Source organism: Natator depressus, chromosome 2 (genome assembly GCF_965152275.1).
Source record: "Natator depressus isolate rNatDep1 chromosome 2, rNatDep2.hap1, whole genome shotgun sequence".
Lineage (NCBI taxonomy): Eukaryota > Metazoa > Chordata > Testudines > Cheloniidae > Natator > Natator depressus.
The window spans coordinates 29,523,764-29,536,798 of record NC_134235.1 but is presented as its reverse complement, the minus strand read 5'-3'; the positions used below and the strand labels follow the sequence as shown (position 1 = coordinate 29,536,798).

The 13,035-nt window shown below is 36.3% G+C and overlaps 1 protein-coding gene across 1 annotated transcript in view; it reads right to left on the bottom strand.

Moving 5' to 3' along the window:
• Positions 1–1,038: 1,038 nt before the first annotated feature.
• CSMD3 (CUB and Sushi multiple domains 3) overlaps positions 1,039–13,035 on the bottom strand; it is a 1,169,988-nt gene continuing 1,157,991 nt past the window's right edge. Inside the window, exons 68-71 of the mRNA XM_074943928.1 lie at positions 9,163–9,275; positions 7,481–7,568; positions 4,602–4,737; positions 1,039–3,130 (exon numbers count right to left, since the gene is read on the bottom strand). Of these exons, the coding sequence (XP_074800029.1) occupies positions 2,971–3,130; positions 4,602–4,737; positions 7,481–7,568; positions 9,163–9,275 (497 nt within the window). The 3' untranslated portion in view covers positions 1,039–2,970. The remainder of the gene's footprint in view (positions 3,131–4,601; positions 4,738–7,480; positions 7,569–9,162; positions 9,276–13,035) is intronic.

Genomic DNA, 13,035 nt, shown 5'->3' with positions numbered 1-13,035 from the left:
CACGTCAGAAAAGGAACAGCTTGACTTCAAATTCCAGGTTGAGTCTGAAGGGTTTCCTGTCAGGTAATAACATTTTTCCTTTCAAGATGAACCAATTTACTTTAGAGATATTAAAGAGTGAACCTCACAATGCCATTTTTATGGTCACTTTTTGCTCCTGCTTCTAATGCATTCAGTGACAAAATCCTTTTTGATTTCAGTGTGGGTGAGGAGCAGGCCCTTTAAGTTTATTTATATGGCCTGATTCTCCAAAAGGTATACTAGATGGATATTCTTCGTATTTCATGAACACCATTTCAGATTAAGATTTATCTGTGTTCCATACTTTAGAATGGAAAGTGTCCTTAAGGGGAAGATTTCATTCTACAGAAATATATTTGTATTTTTCCCCAGTCTCTCCCCCAAATAACCCTCCTAGTTCAATTTAATTAAAAGATGAACAAGCCCCCATTTTCCCACCAAAACATCTCTATTCACATTTTAAATGTGAGGAAGTACAGTATGCATTACCATGGCCTGTGCTATGCAAGTCTGGTGACTGTTCTGGAGAAAAGTAACAGATTTCAATATCCAGGTTAATTTATCCAACAGTTTTCATCAGCACTAAGTTTAATAATCTTTGTTTTTGTTAAGAAAAATAGAGAGGATAAAAGTACACTTTTCTATATGTTTTACAGAACAAAATGACAAGTATTTTTATGATCTGGTCCTTGGACTGAAATGAAAAAAAATAATTTTAGTGAATAAAAAGAAGGTTGCATGTTCTGTTATTTTCTATTTGTGAAAGTAATCTAAAACTTTCCAATGTATTTGAAAGCACATGAGAAGATTGAGAAAATATGATGTATTTGGAGACCCCACAAAAATGCTGAATTTGTTTGACTGATTTGGTTATTTTCTAGACTCTGCAACTGGCATGGACTTTAAATCTCAATTTGTAAAGAGCACACATTATTAAAAAAGAAATTATCCAGTTTTATTTTGTTTACATTGCACTGAAAATTTACATCATACTTTTACAAATCCTTTTTTTTTCATAAAAATATACTTCTTTACAAAAGTGTATGCATTAATATAAGAGGAGTAGCCAGTTGCAGAAGAAACATTTTTAAACGAGATCTCAAATGTACTAACTTTAACATTAATGAATGAATCATAGTTATTGCAGTCATTTGAATAAACAAGAATAAATAACAACTGATGGTAGAAAATAGAAAACAGCATCCTTTCAGTAGAATACAGTTTTTGACAGAATTGTATGAATTTTCAAAACAAAGTGTTGTAAAATGGTTTATAAGAAATTCATCAAACATTATAGAAATCCAAGCAGCAATCCTGGGTACAATGATTTTTGGTAGGCACTCTCTATTACGGTAATAAAAAGTTCAGATTTTTCACAGAATTATTAATGCCTGAAAGGGACAGTAATTCACACTGGCTAACATACAGCATTTATGAGTCTAAAATTATTTCATGCTATAAAAGGAAGACAATGACCTACAACAAATAAATTACTGGGGTTACCACTGGATAATTCTGTTATGCAATAACTGTAAAACTAAAGATCACGTTCCATTGTTTGAGAACGAAATGGTTCTGCAATTTTTGAAACCTGCCTTTTTAGGGTGGTGGTATTTAAATCATCTGGTGGATTATTCCTAATAAAACCATGGTTTTATGTTTAAAAAAACATGTTTTTCTATTGAATTGCTGCAATATATTGAGTTTTGAACAATTATTTTTAGGGGTTACTTTCCTCACAGTACTAACTTGTATACCAAAACAAAGCATTTTCAAATTCTGATTAGGCAAGGCTTGTGGGCCAGATCCAAAGCCCATTTGAAGTCAATGGGAGTCCTTCAATTAACTTCAGTGGGGTTTGAATAATTCCCAGCATGAGCATTTTAACACAACGCAGAAGTAGTAAAATAATACTGATAATGTGATACAGTGTAGACAACAATGGTATGGACTGAAGCGTGGAGCTTTATGTTCTTAATATACCAACTTGATTTCTAGTGTTACTGTAAACCGTAATTTTCTAAACTGAAAACTTCAAAAAGGTTAAATTTCTGATGTCTGTAAAAACAGTGTAAAAAGGTCACTCTCCCAAGTGATCGTCAACGGTAAGGAACATTGCTGCATGAGAAAACTCAATTCATATGGTGCACCCTCACATCATTCATTGTAAAACTGATGTCTTGTGGCAAAGGTCCACAGCAAGGAAATACATAGAAACAGAACTATCCCTGTTACCAACTGCATGTGTTGCTAATGGGAACAGAGGAAAGAAATGTGGAATGTGAAAAAGGAAGCAAGACATGAATCAGGGAATTTAATAATGAAATGAGAACTGAAAATTTGACACATTCTTTCTTGTGCGGCGAAAAATTAATAAATACTACGTGAAGGTTTAAGCATATTAAACACTATGTCATTATGTTAGAAAATTCATAGGTATGAGAAAAGTAAAGGTTTGCTAAATAGGGATATATGACTGAAAGGGGGGTACAGATTTCAAATTTATGAATATGATGTAGCTCATGACTGTTAAAGAGAAGTCAGTGACCTATTGTCTCCTGTAAGTATAGCTCTTATTTTCTACCCTATATCTTTTTTTAAACCCAGTCCCTCTATTATAGTTTATAAAGCACAGAAGTACTGATAGTGGATGCTCCTCCAATATATGCAAATACGTTTTATGGTTTAGAATAATCTCCTTTTTTAAAAAAGCAAATAAACTGTGAGTAAGCACTCATGGAGTGCAGCAGATTTTCTGTAAAACTCTCCATGGTGAACACGAAGGACAATTCCATTCCAGTTTATGAAAAAAACACTCTTGTTTATCATCCTCAGGAAAAGGTGACCCAGTAAGTCCTGAAAAGTGTGCTTTAATTTTTTATCAGTGAACTATATGTGCACTGTGTTGTGTTTCAATTTCCGGACTTCTGAAGACAAAGCATTACCGCATTATACCATTGTGCAGACAGTGTTCAAGTTGGGATCAAATCGTACAGCTTTTCCTTCTACAGACTTTGCATTTGTGTCATACATAGGGTTTTCAAAAGCAGCTTGTCCATTGTTATTTTCATGAACAGAGCATCCTGTATACTGTGTTTTAGGGGCAGTCCTGTTGAAGAAGAAAAAGCACAGTGTATTCACAACTGCAATTTTCTATGGTGATTGATGTAATATAAGAACCCTCAGTAGAATGGACAAATTTCAACTACAAATGTAGCAGTTAAATATTAAATTTTGGAAGCTTTCTTTTGCTGTCAAGGATTGCCATATTTATTAAAATAATATTAAAACATGTTTATGAGAAATGTTAATTTTAAAGTAGCAAATATGTAATAATGCCAGGAGTCCTACTGGAAAAAAATTGTAGTAATACTCTAAAACTTGGACCACCATCCCCCCCAAAATGGCTATTTCTACTAAAATGTGCAGCTGACACATTTACAGTATTGTCTCAGAAATAACACCACATGCAAATGAATGAGAGGATTCTCTTAGGATTATTGTTTCTCTCTGACTGTTTGCAAACTCGGTAAAACTATAAAGCTCTTTCAATCTGGAAGAATTTCTTTATGACTAGATGGATTAGAAATGTAAATGAAAGCTTAAATTATTCAGAAACTTATGGCTCATCTATATCACAAGTATAAAGGAGTCAGGGAAACTAACATCATTAAAAGTTGCGGTGTGCCTGTAACCAGCTTAAACCAGGCAGTTCAAGGCCTTAAAGTCCAGCTTTTAAGGCATGTTTACGTCCTGTGTATACTACAATTTTTATTCATGTCCTGTAGGACTGTGTTACAATAGCAGGCCAGCAGACAAGTGCTGGTATGGCGTTCCACCACTTAGTGGCTCCAGTTGCCCCTCATTACCATAGTGCAAGATTCTTTCCACTGTGAGAAAACAAGATTTACAAATAAAATTAAGGAATGAATCTCAGAGACATAAACAACACTATCAGTGAACCTAGGATAAGAGTGAATCTCTGAGCAGATGTGGTACTATTGTAAATTAATTGTAGATGAATTACTAATTACCACTTTCCATAATAAAACCTCTCACTGACATAGGAGTATTACATATACTTGCAAGCTAATCAACTGTGTGGGGCTTAAGTTAAATTACATGAGAAATATGATTCACAATATTGTGTATGTCAAAACAAAATATAGGCAGTTTGCAATAAGTACACACCAACCCTGTTTATGGCATTATTCCCCAGATGCCAAAAATTTAAACTACCCTTGCTCCTCTCATAAAGAGAATAATTTATAACAACATTTTAAATAGGTGGGAGTGAAAATACAGCACTTTACAATAACCTTACCTATCAAACAGTATGGCACACCTAAAATGAGGGTGGAGTGTATTTTCTATGCAGATCTTTTGCAAAGGAGTTCCCAGGGCAGTTCTTAATTTACCTTTCCTAACGTATTAAAAGAAAAGGAGTACTTGTGGAACCTTAGAGACTAACAAATTTATTTATTTGAGCATATTTATTTGAATGTATTAAAGTATAAGGTCACTGAATAGCTTCAAATGCATGACAATACAAAGATTCTCTATATGTAATTTACACTTACCTTTGTTTATAAAGGTAAAACCCAAAACCTGCAAATATAAGGGCAAAGAAAGGCACAAGGATAGCAATGGCCACAGAACTACTATTTGTACCATGTGGTTGATTAGAAGAATTCGAACCTTCAGACATGTTAAGACCTAAAAAGACAAAAACATAACATTTCTCTGTTACATCTCACAATTATCACTTCCAAATCCTCACAATATTATTGAAAGTGTGTACTTGTGGAAAAATTAAAATCATCACGTTTTTGTTTTGCGTGGGGACCTACAGTACCAAATGCTACCTAAATAGCTCCTGGAGGGTACTATTTCCCGTCTGCATCTGGTGAGCAAAACTCATTTTTTTCCCCTTATGACGGAAAGATCTCCCCACAATAATTCAGGCGTTTCTCACCTTGAACTTAGATTGCTGCTATGCACCCTTTATGGTGCTACACACTGAGGCCACTTGGAGACTAAATTTAGTGCAGAATGCTGCATCCTGCTTAATAAGTGAAGTTTTATGTCAGGAGCAAACTACACCAGTGCTCTGGGACCTGCACTTGCTTCTCGTAAATTTACAGATGCAATTCAAAGTGTTGGTGTTAACCTATGAAGCCATACATGGCTTAGACTAGGTAACTTCAATATCATTATTCAAATACAATTTATTTGTTAGGTTGTGGAAAATCTGGTACTTGAGCAGATAGAAAGAAAGAACAATAGAAGAAAAAAGATAACAGCAGAGTTTACCAAAGGAATAGGAGTAATTTGGAGGAAGGCTAAATCACCTAAAGAGGCAACATGGAAATTCATCCTGTTGACTTCATTATACACATTTATTTATATATAAAAATGAAAGTGGTAGGTGAGAGGCAAAGAGTAGAGAGCAAATACTGATAGAAAGTAAGAACATAGCTCTTCTGCGCAGAGTAGAAAAAAGGCAACTGTTAGACACCCTATGGTGGCATGTTCATATCCCCTTTCCCATGAATAAAGAAGAGATTACTAATTCAGTTTATTAAGTGATTTCTAGGCTTCAAACTAGAGATGTTAAGAATCAGGTTAATCAGTTAAGGTTTATTTAGCACTTTGAAGTTGTTAAGCAACATACAGATGCTAAATATGATTAGATATCTCAACTAATAGATTAATAACAGGAAAGTGTGACATGTTTTATGAAATTGTTAGCTGGAAAGAGAATAAGTAATGAATTCAACATCTGAAAGAAAATTGTTTATGAATAATAGCTGTGAAATGGATAGAAAATCTGGTTTGGGACAGGAAGTTTTCCTGAAAGACTAGAGGGCTCAAAAAAATTGTACACAAGTTTCACGTCTCTTTGGGTGAAATTTTTACAAGAATCTTTTACATTAAATAAAGAGGTATAATTTAAAACTAATTTCTTATCAGTCACTATATAGCTATTTTTGAAGAATGTCAAGCCCCCATAATGATTCTGTTCATTCATCATATCCTGAAATGAGTTATATTCCTAAATGAATAATCGTGTTATTATTTTTAGGCAATGGAATCAATTAAAAAAAAAACTCTTCAAAGGGTTCCAACAAAGAATATATTGTGGGAATATAAACCTCTGAAAACCAAAAGAAGAGAGACAACTTATAATTTTTATAAGAAACCGCCAAAAACATCTTGTCAAGACATTGTTGCTTTTACTCTTTGATTGATTACCCCCAAATATTTTGAAGATGATGATATAGGAAAATCAAATTATTTGCCTATCCCTCCAGGAATCGTCTTTTCGTAAAGGTATTCTATAAATATTCCATTTAAAGTACCCAAATTACCAAATGCAATGGGAGCCAAATTCAGTTTCCAAGCATTGCTCTTTAGAATGACTTAGGGCAGTGAAAAGAGAAAACAAGACTGTCTAACATATCACACATTAATAAATCCTTCCACCACAACTGAGATGTTAAAGAATGTTCTTGTTTTTATTTGGACAATAAGAGTGAGAAATACATTGTCTCCAAAAACTGGAAGAATGTGTTTTTGCCTCCCGATAAAATTATCATATCTGAAGAGCACCAGACTATTTAATAAGGGGTTATAATCCTTGAAGAAACAAATTCCTCTTGTAAATCTGTCAGATTGATCTAAATGGAACTCCACTGCTTGAGAAACCTTAAGAATATTCAAGCTTTTGTGTGAGCAGAAATATTACAGTCTTCAAGAGACAGGATCAGATAATTTATAGTTTAACGTTTTTTGTTATCTAATATTTTTTCTTGTTTTATTTGCTTAAACATGCAAAAAGCAGTAAGATATTTTTAGCAATAGTCTATACTGGAAAAAGCAAATAGTAGTTTGTAAATAGTAGTTTGATGTACAATTTAATCTACAGGACAAATAAAGAAGTCCATCCAATTTCCTCTTTGGGGGAAAAAATTTCCCATTGACTTCAATAGAAGTTTTGCCTGTGTAAAAATGGCACAAGGACTTCAGTATTTGGCCAATAGTATTTAATAAGTTGACTGTTCTAGCAAGTATTCACTATAAAAGTTGTATTAATATACAGCACTGACATACATATACACATATTCTGAAGTACTTACTCTTTATATGATGATCACTATATAGAATGTAAGCATTCTTAGAGAAAGATACTAGAAAACAATCAAAATGAACAATTTGCCACAACAGAATAATTATACCTCACAATGTAGTTTTCCCTGTGAACAAAACACCTTTTTTTTAAACACAGCTTTAAAAATGATTTTACGATACGAACCTCACTATACTCTACACACACACCAATACTGAAATATAACTTCAGTATAGCCCTTCACATGCAATCATTTAATAAAAACCATGCATGATAAAACTCAGTATGAAAAAAAACTGAACTGGTGTGACATTAAAATTAACTGAGTACCTAATCTTTGAAGTCCAAATTGTCCATAATCTTTACCCTGGATAAATCCTTGAAAAACATATGTAGCTCCATCAGGTTCAGCAGAAACCTGCAAGCAGAAAACATGCAGAATCTCAGAATTAAATTGGGAAAACTTGGTTAAAAATGTGCAAGGAGATTATAATCAGGATGGAAGCGAAATGCCTAAGCCACTCAGTTGCCTGTCAGTGTTCCCCCACAGATAGCCTTGTTGTGGAGGGATATGAATGGGCTGAGCATGGGGGACAGGCAGGGGCACTGAAGGGACACTGTCAGCCTTAAAAGCCACACTGCTTTTGGGATTCTTTTTAACCTACCTTTGGTACTTGTAACAGCTAAGGCTACTCTTACTGAAAGAGACTAGAGAGAAAAAGTTCTCTCTTTCAGTGTGCTTACTTTGTATATTTGACAGCATTTTGTGTATAGTCGGTCTGCTCCTCCTGTTTGTGGTGGATTGTTTCACAGCAAAATGGGAGAGAAATCCCTTTTCAAAATTAGTAAAATGTAATTGTGAAACTCTGAAACTTGCAGGAGGACTCAGGACCAGGTATATTAATACCTGATACTATTTTTTTTTAAATTGACTAGATTTCAAGTTGATTCTAGATAACTCCTGAAATTGCCATCTCTAAAGGCCTCTTAAAGAGTATTAGTGTTTTGATATTTTGGGGGAAAAGCACTGCAACACCTAAAAGACAGATGCTACCATAAATGCAAAAGTTAAGATAGTGAAAGCCACTGTTTCAAAGGTAGATAGGGAGGGATAAAAAATGCCCTACATTCAACTGCCAATAACCCTCTTTTGGTCAGTAATCAGTACTCATTGGATATCCATAGCTGAGCATATCTATAGTATGAACCCAGGGAATTTCCTAGCTTCAGAAATACAACATATGGTATATTTTTCAGTCATTTTGTTCTTATGCATCAAGTAGTGTTAAAGAGTGTTCAGTACAAGTGAACAATTTAACAATATATTTCAGAATTCAAGAGATACTGTCTAACTGTATCTATATTACTGGGAATGTACCTTTAATATACCAATATAGTTAAAGCAGTTCAACTTCTGTGTTTAGACAAGCCCTTTCGGCTCTTTGGAAAATCCCAGCCATTTGAAAGTCAATACTTCTAGAAATGTCACCAAAACACTAGCTAATCAGCACCTCAACTTCTCCCACATCACTGCCAAGAATTATTACTCTCAGATGTGATATTTTGCTTCTAGAAATGAACCAAGCAACATAATTGTGCCCACTGCAGAGAGAGATTACACAGAAGTAGACATTAAAGTGGAAACATTGATCTTGGCTTGATACAAGCATCTTGCTATGATATTACATTCTAAGAAAGAGAAAACCTCTCAACATGCTGAAATAACATCAAAACAGAAATAAGAGTACCACTTCCTTTTCAGCGTTTACTACTTTTTCAAATAGTCATGCCCACAAAGAAGAGGTTGAAAATCATTGTTTAGTAATAGCCATTTTTTTTCCTAAATAGTCCCACCTCATCTGCAGGCGTACAGTGATAATTTTTCATTTTATTAAATAAATTAGCATTACCAACCAACGTTCATTTGATACATTTCTATATTCTTCTGGCCTAATGCACAGACATTATTTTGTATTCAAAACACTCTCTCTCTTTTGCAGAAATATACTCACAAAACCATCCATAGCCCATTTTTCCTCTTTCATCTTGCTCACAGAAGTATGAGATGGTGCTTTAATAAGATATATATGGAGCATCAAACGAGCTTCCTGACTTTTATACACCCCTGTAGAATATAAAGGTACTTTGTGCTAGTTAAGGTGGCATATAATTGCATTTTTTTGTCTAAGACTCCTTAAAGAGGGCAAATCTGTGGAAGTTTTTTAACCAAATTTTGTTTCGGAGTAGTATGCTGTTTTGCTGAACCTGAAATGTTTGGCAGAGATGTACCAGTTTCACAAAACTTTTGCAAACAGGTTTTTGTGTCCAAGGAAGGGTGAGACTCCATAGCTACGTGGTTAGTGTACCAGCCTGGGATGTAGGAGACTCCCCTGCTCTGTCTGATTTGAGGGGATCTAGGATGAAAAAACACGCTCTGAATCACGCAGAGCAGGCCCTTGAACATGGGTTGTCTCCTACATCCCAGATTACAGAATGACAGAGACACATCTGCACTTCTGTTTCCGCAAATTCATGTTAAAGGTTTTGTTTTTGTTCCAAAATTAAACAAAAACTAATTCTGAAACCTTGACAGTTGCTTTGAAATGGAATTGTTGTTCTTTGGTCAGCTCTACATAACAGCAACTTCATCTAATAGAAGGACTTGGGTATGATCTGTTTTACATTGGAGGCAGAATTGATCATTTTCATACCTGTAGAAGAAATGTTCAGAACCCTGATTATATTTTATGCGTAGTAAAGAGCTTGGATGAAAATAAAATCTAACAATATACTCACTGGTCCAATCTACCTTTACAAAGCTGACGGTGAAGCACAGACACCACAGAAATAGAGTGCAAAACATGATTATGTACATTGAATACTGGTGTCAAACTAAATATTTGGCTGATAATGTTCCCGTTTGTCATTCTGCATGTGACTTTTTCGTTATTCTTCATAACCTATGTTAAATAAATAGCTACTCAAGGATGTTTGAAAAATACCAGCAATATTAAAACTACTCTAACTTATACATTAATACAGCCTGATTTTCAGAGGTGCTGAGCACCCATAACTCCAACTAAAGCCAATGGGAGATGTTGGTGCTCAGCACCTCTGAAAATTAGACCCATGTATGGCTCTTGCTTTGAATTCTTCAGCTTTCTTTAGAAAACAGAAAATGATCCAAAGGAGAAATGTTCCCAAGATATTCAAAATAGTGAGGACACAATAGGAGTATACATCTTATATCAGGTTATATATAATATGCACTCAAACCACCTATATTAATGACTTTCAGAAACTGATTATTAAAAATCTATTTTAAATGTTCTAAAAAGGAGGAAATAAGTGTTAGGTATGGAAAACAAAGCAAAACATTGACAAGGTAGTCAGTGAACTGAAGCCATATTTAAATTATTGTTCAGAAGTTTAAGTCTAAGTAACCTGATCACTATAGGACTCATGCTCTTCTCTCCCCTGAACTGTAGTGCAAAGGTGCATCAAAAATGCACAAATGGACTAAGTAGTATGTATGGAAAGAAGGGATGCCTACTGGATTTTCTCTCCAATGCAAGCTCCTCTGAATTAACAGTGTATATTTGGGCCTCTCCTGGAGTTTGGGAAGCACCGCAAGGGAGCAGCCACTCTAGGCAGCATGTTCCCTGAGAAAGCTTGAGCATTTTAAAAATGAAAACACAAACAAAAATCATACTGCTCAAAGTAAAGTTTACTTCTGCTCCATGGCTTCTATGTATCACCCCTCTCTTGAGCCAGCCGTGTTGCCAGTATCAGATGTGTGTGTCCAGCTGGAAGTCTTGTAGGGTGACGTAAGCTCCATTTGGATGACTCAAGATATACAGGGTTGGCAATAAGATTTCCTGTGGACTTTGGAACTTGTGTGCTTAGCAGGCTACGCCCCCTGTTGATGCTAATCTCCCCGTCTTTTTCAGTATTGGAACCCTTAATTTCCTTCTTGAAATTCTTAGTTGTGGACCACATTGTGGCTTGGCATGTGCAACTGTGTGGCTTTATTCCCTTGTGCTGGCTAACCAGACTGCAGGCAGGAGCATGGAAAGGACAGCAACCTCTGTGAAGTTACTACATTCCTTTTGCTGCTCAAGTGGGTAGAATGTGTGTGTGTGTGTGTGTGTGTGTGTGTGTGTGTGTGTGTGTTTGTGTGAAAGCACTGGGCTAGTGGGGAAGGGGCTGGCTCTCTAGGGAGGAGAGCTACTGGGATTTTCAGCTGATTAAACTGAGTAGGAAGGTGTCTGCTGTATTTTCTGAGAAGGGCACCTGATGCTCCACTGGAATGTGTTGGAATGGTGATGGGCCACGGCTACTGGTGGTGTGTGGTGTGTGAAGAAGGCTTTCAGTTGTTAGCAATGTGCCTGGTGGGACTTTTAACTCTGCAATGACATTCCCAAAAGCAGCCAGCTGCCACTATATGTGTGAGGGAATGCAGGAGAGAAAACATCTGCCTGGAGGAGGAGGGTGAGAGGTGCAGAGATGGCAGGCCTGTCTGATTGGCACCCTTTAAGAGAGACAGACCACAAAGGCCCTAAGGACAGCTCAGATGTGCCTGGCAGTCCCAAACCCGCTAGGAGAAGTGGAGAGAGGTTTAGGGTGCATTATGCATGTAACATATGCACACATATGTGCAAACTGGCAAAATATTAAATAAAGTTTACTGGAAGTTGATAGAGAATTTCAGATCACATTAAGAGGGTTACTGCTAATTAATTTTCACTGGGTCAGCATTTCACTTTGATAATTAACACAAAATATTATCAGCATAGAATTATAATTAATATGAAGGTAGCACAAGCTCAAATGTTGCCAGATCTCTCCTCTCATTGCCAAATAATGACTGCAATCAGGAATATATTAAAAGCTGAAATTAAACTGACAGATTTGAACAGTATGAATAAATTATCTTCCTTAATAAATTCCTTGGACTATTCTTCTGGAAAACTCTAATGAGGTATATGGAGCACACACAGGCTCTACCAAGGAATGGGAAAGTGTAGGGGGAGAGGGTGGGAAATGCTCCAGAGAGACAACCGCTGCTGTTCTCTGCTAATTTACGCTGGTGGATTGGCAAGCACTCCGTGCTCAGAGGCTGATGAGCTCCATTGGCAGCTGGCAACTGATTCCCTGAGGGACAAGACAATGCTTGAACTGGACCACTATAAGAAGTGATTCAATTGTGGCATTTTTGCCCAGCTAAACCTGCCCCTTAGGTTCTTCTCTAACTCCTTAGGTAGTGTCTAGGGTAGCCCCAGCAGAGAACTAGTAAGATGCTTCAGCACTGTCTGTGAGGGGAAGACATGTACTAAAATCAGGTGGTATGGAGGGGCAATGGAGAGAGAGAAATGGAGATCTGGGGAAGTAAAGAAAGTTACAGGGGCGGATGAGGGGAAAATCTTCATGAGATGGAATGAGAGCATGTCGTGCAGGAGAAGAGGGAAGGAAGATGAAACACTGTGGGAAGAACAGAAAGCTGGGGCATCAGGGAAAAAGATAGTACCAAAAGAAAGTGAAGGAGCTGGGGATAACCAGAAACATGGGTAGAACAAAGCAATGTGTGGGGAACTGGATATGGGATAAACTAGAATGTGGGGGTCTTGAAAAAAGGAAGGCCTAGAGGCTAGAGTGCTAGACTTGGCCTCAAGAGACTGAGATTCAAAACCAGTCCAGCCACACACTTCATGTCTGACATTGAGAAAGTCATTTAACATCTTCAGTGTCTCAGTTCCCCATCTGTAAAATGGGGATAATACTTTACCTCACAAGGGGTTCTGTATGATCCATTAATAATGTGAGGTGCTCAGATAGTATAGTGATGGGGGCCATATCAGTATCCAGATAGATAAAAATGAATTAAA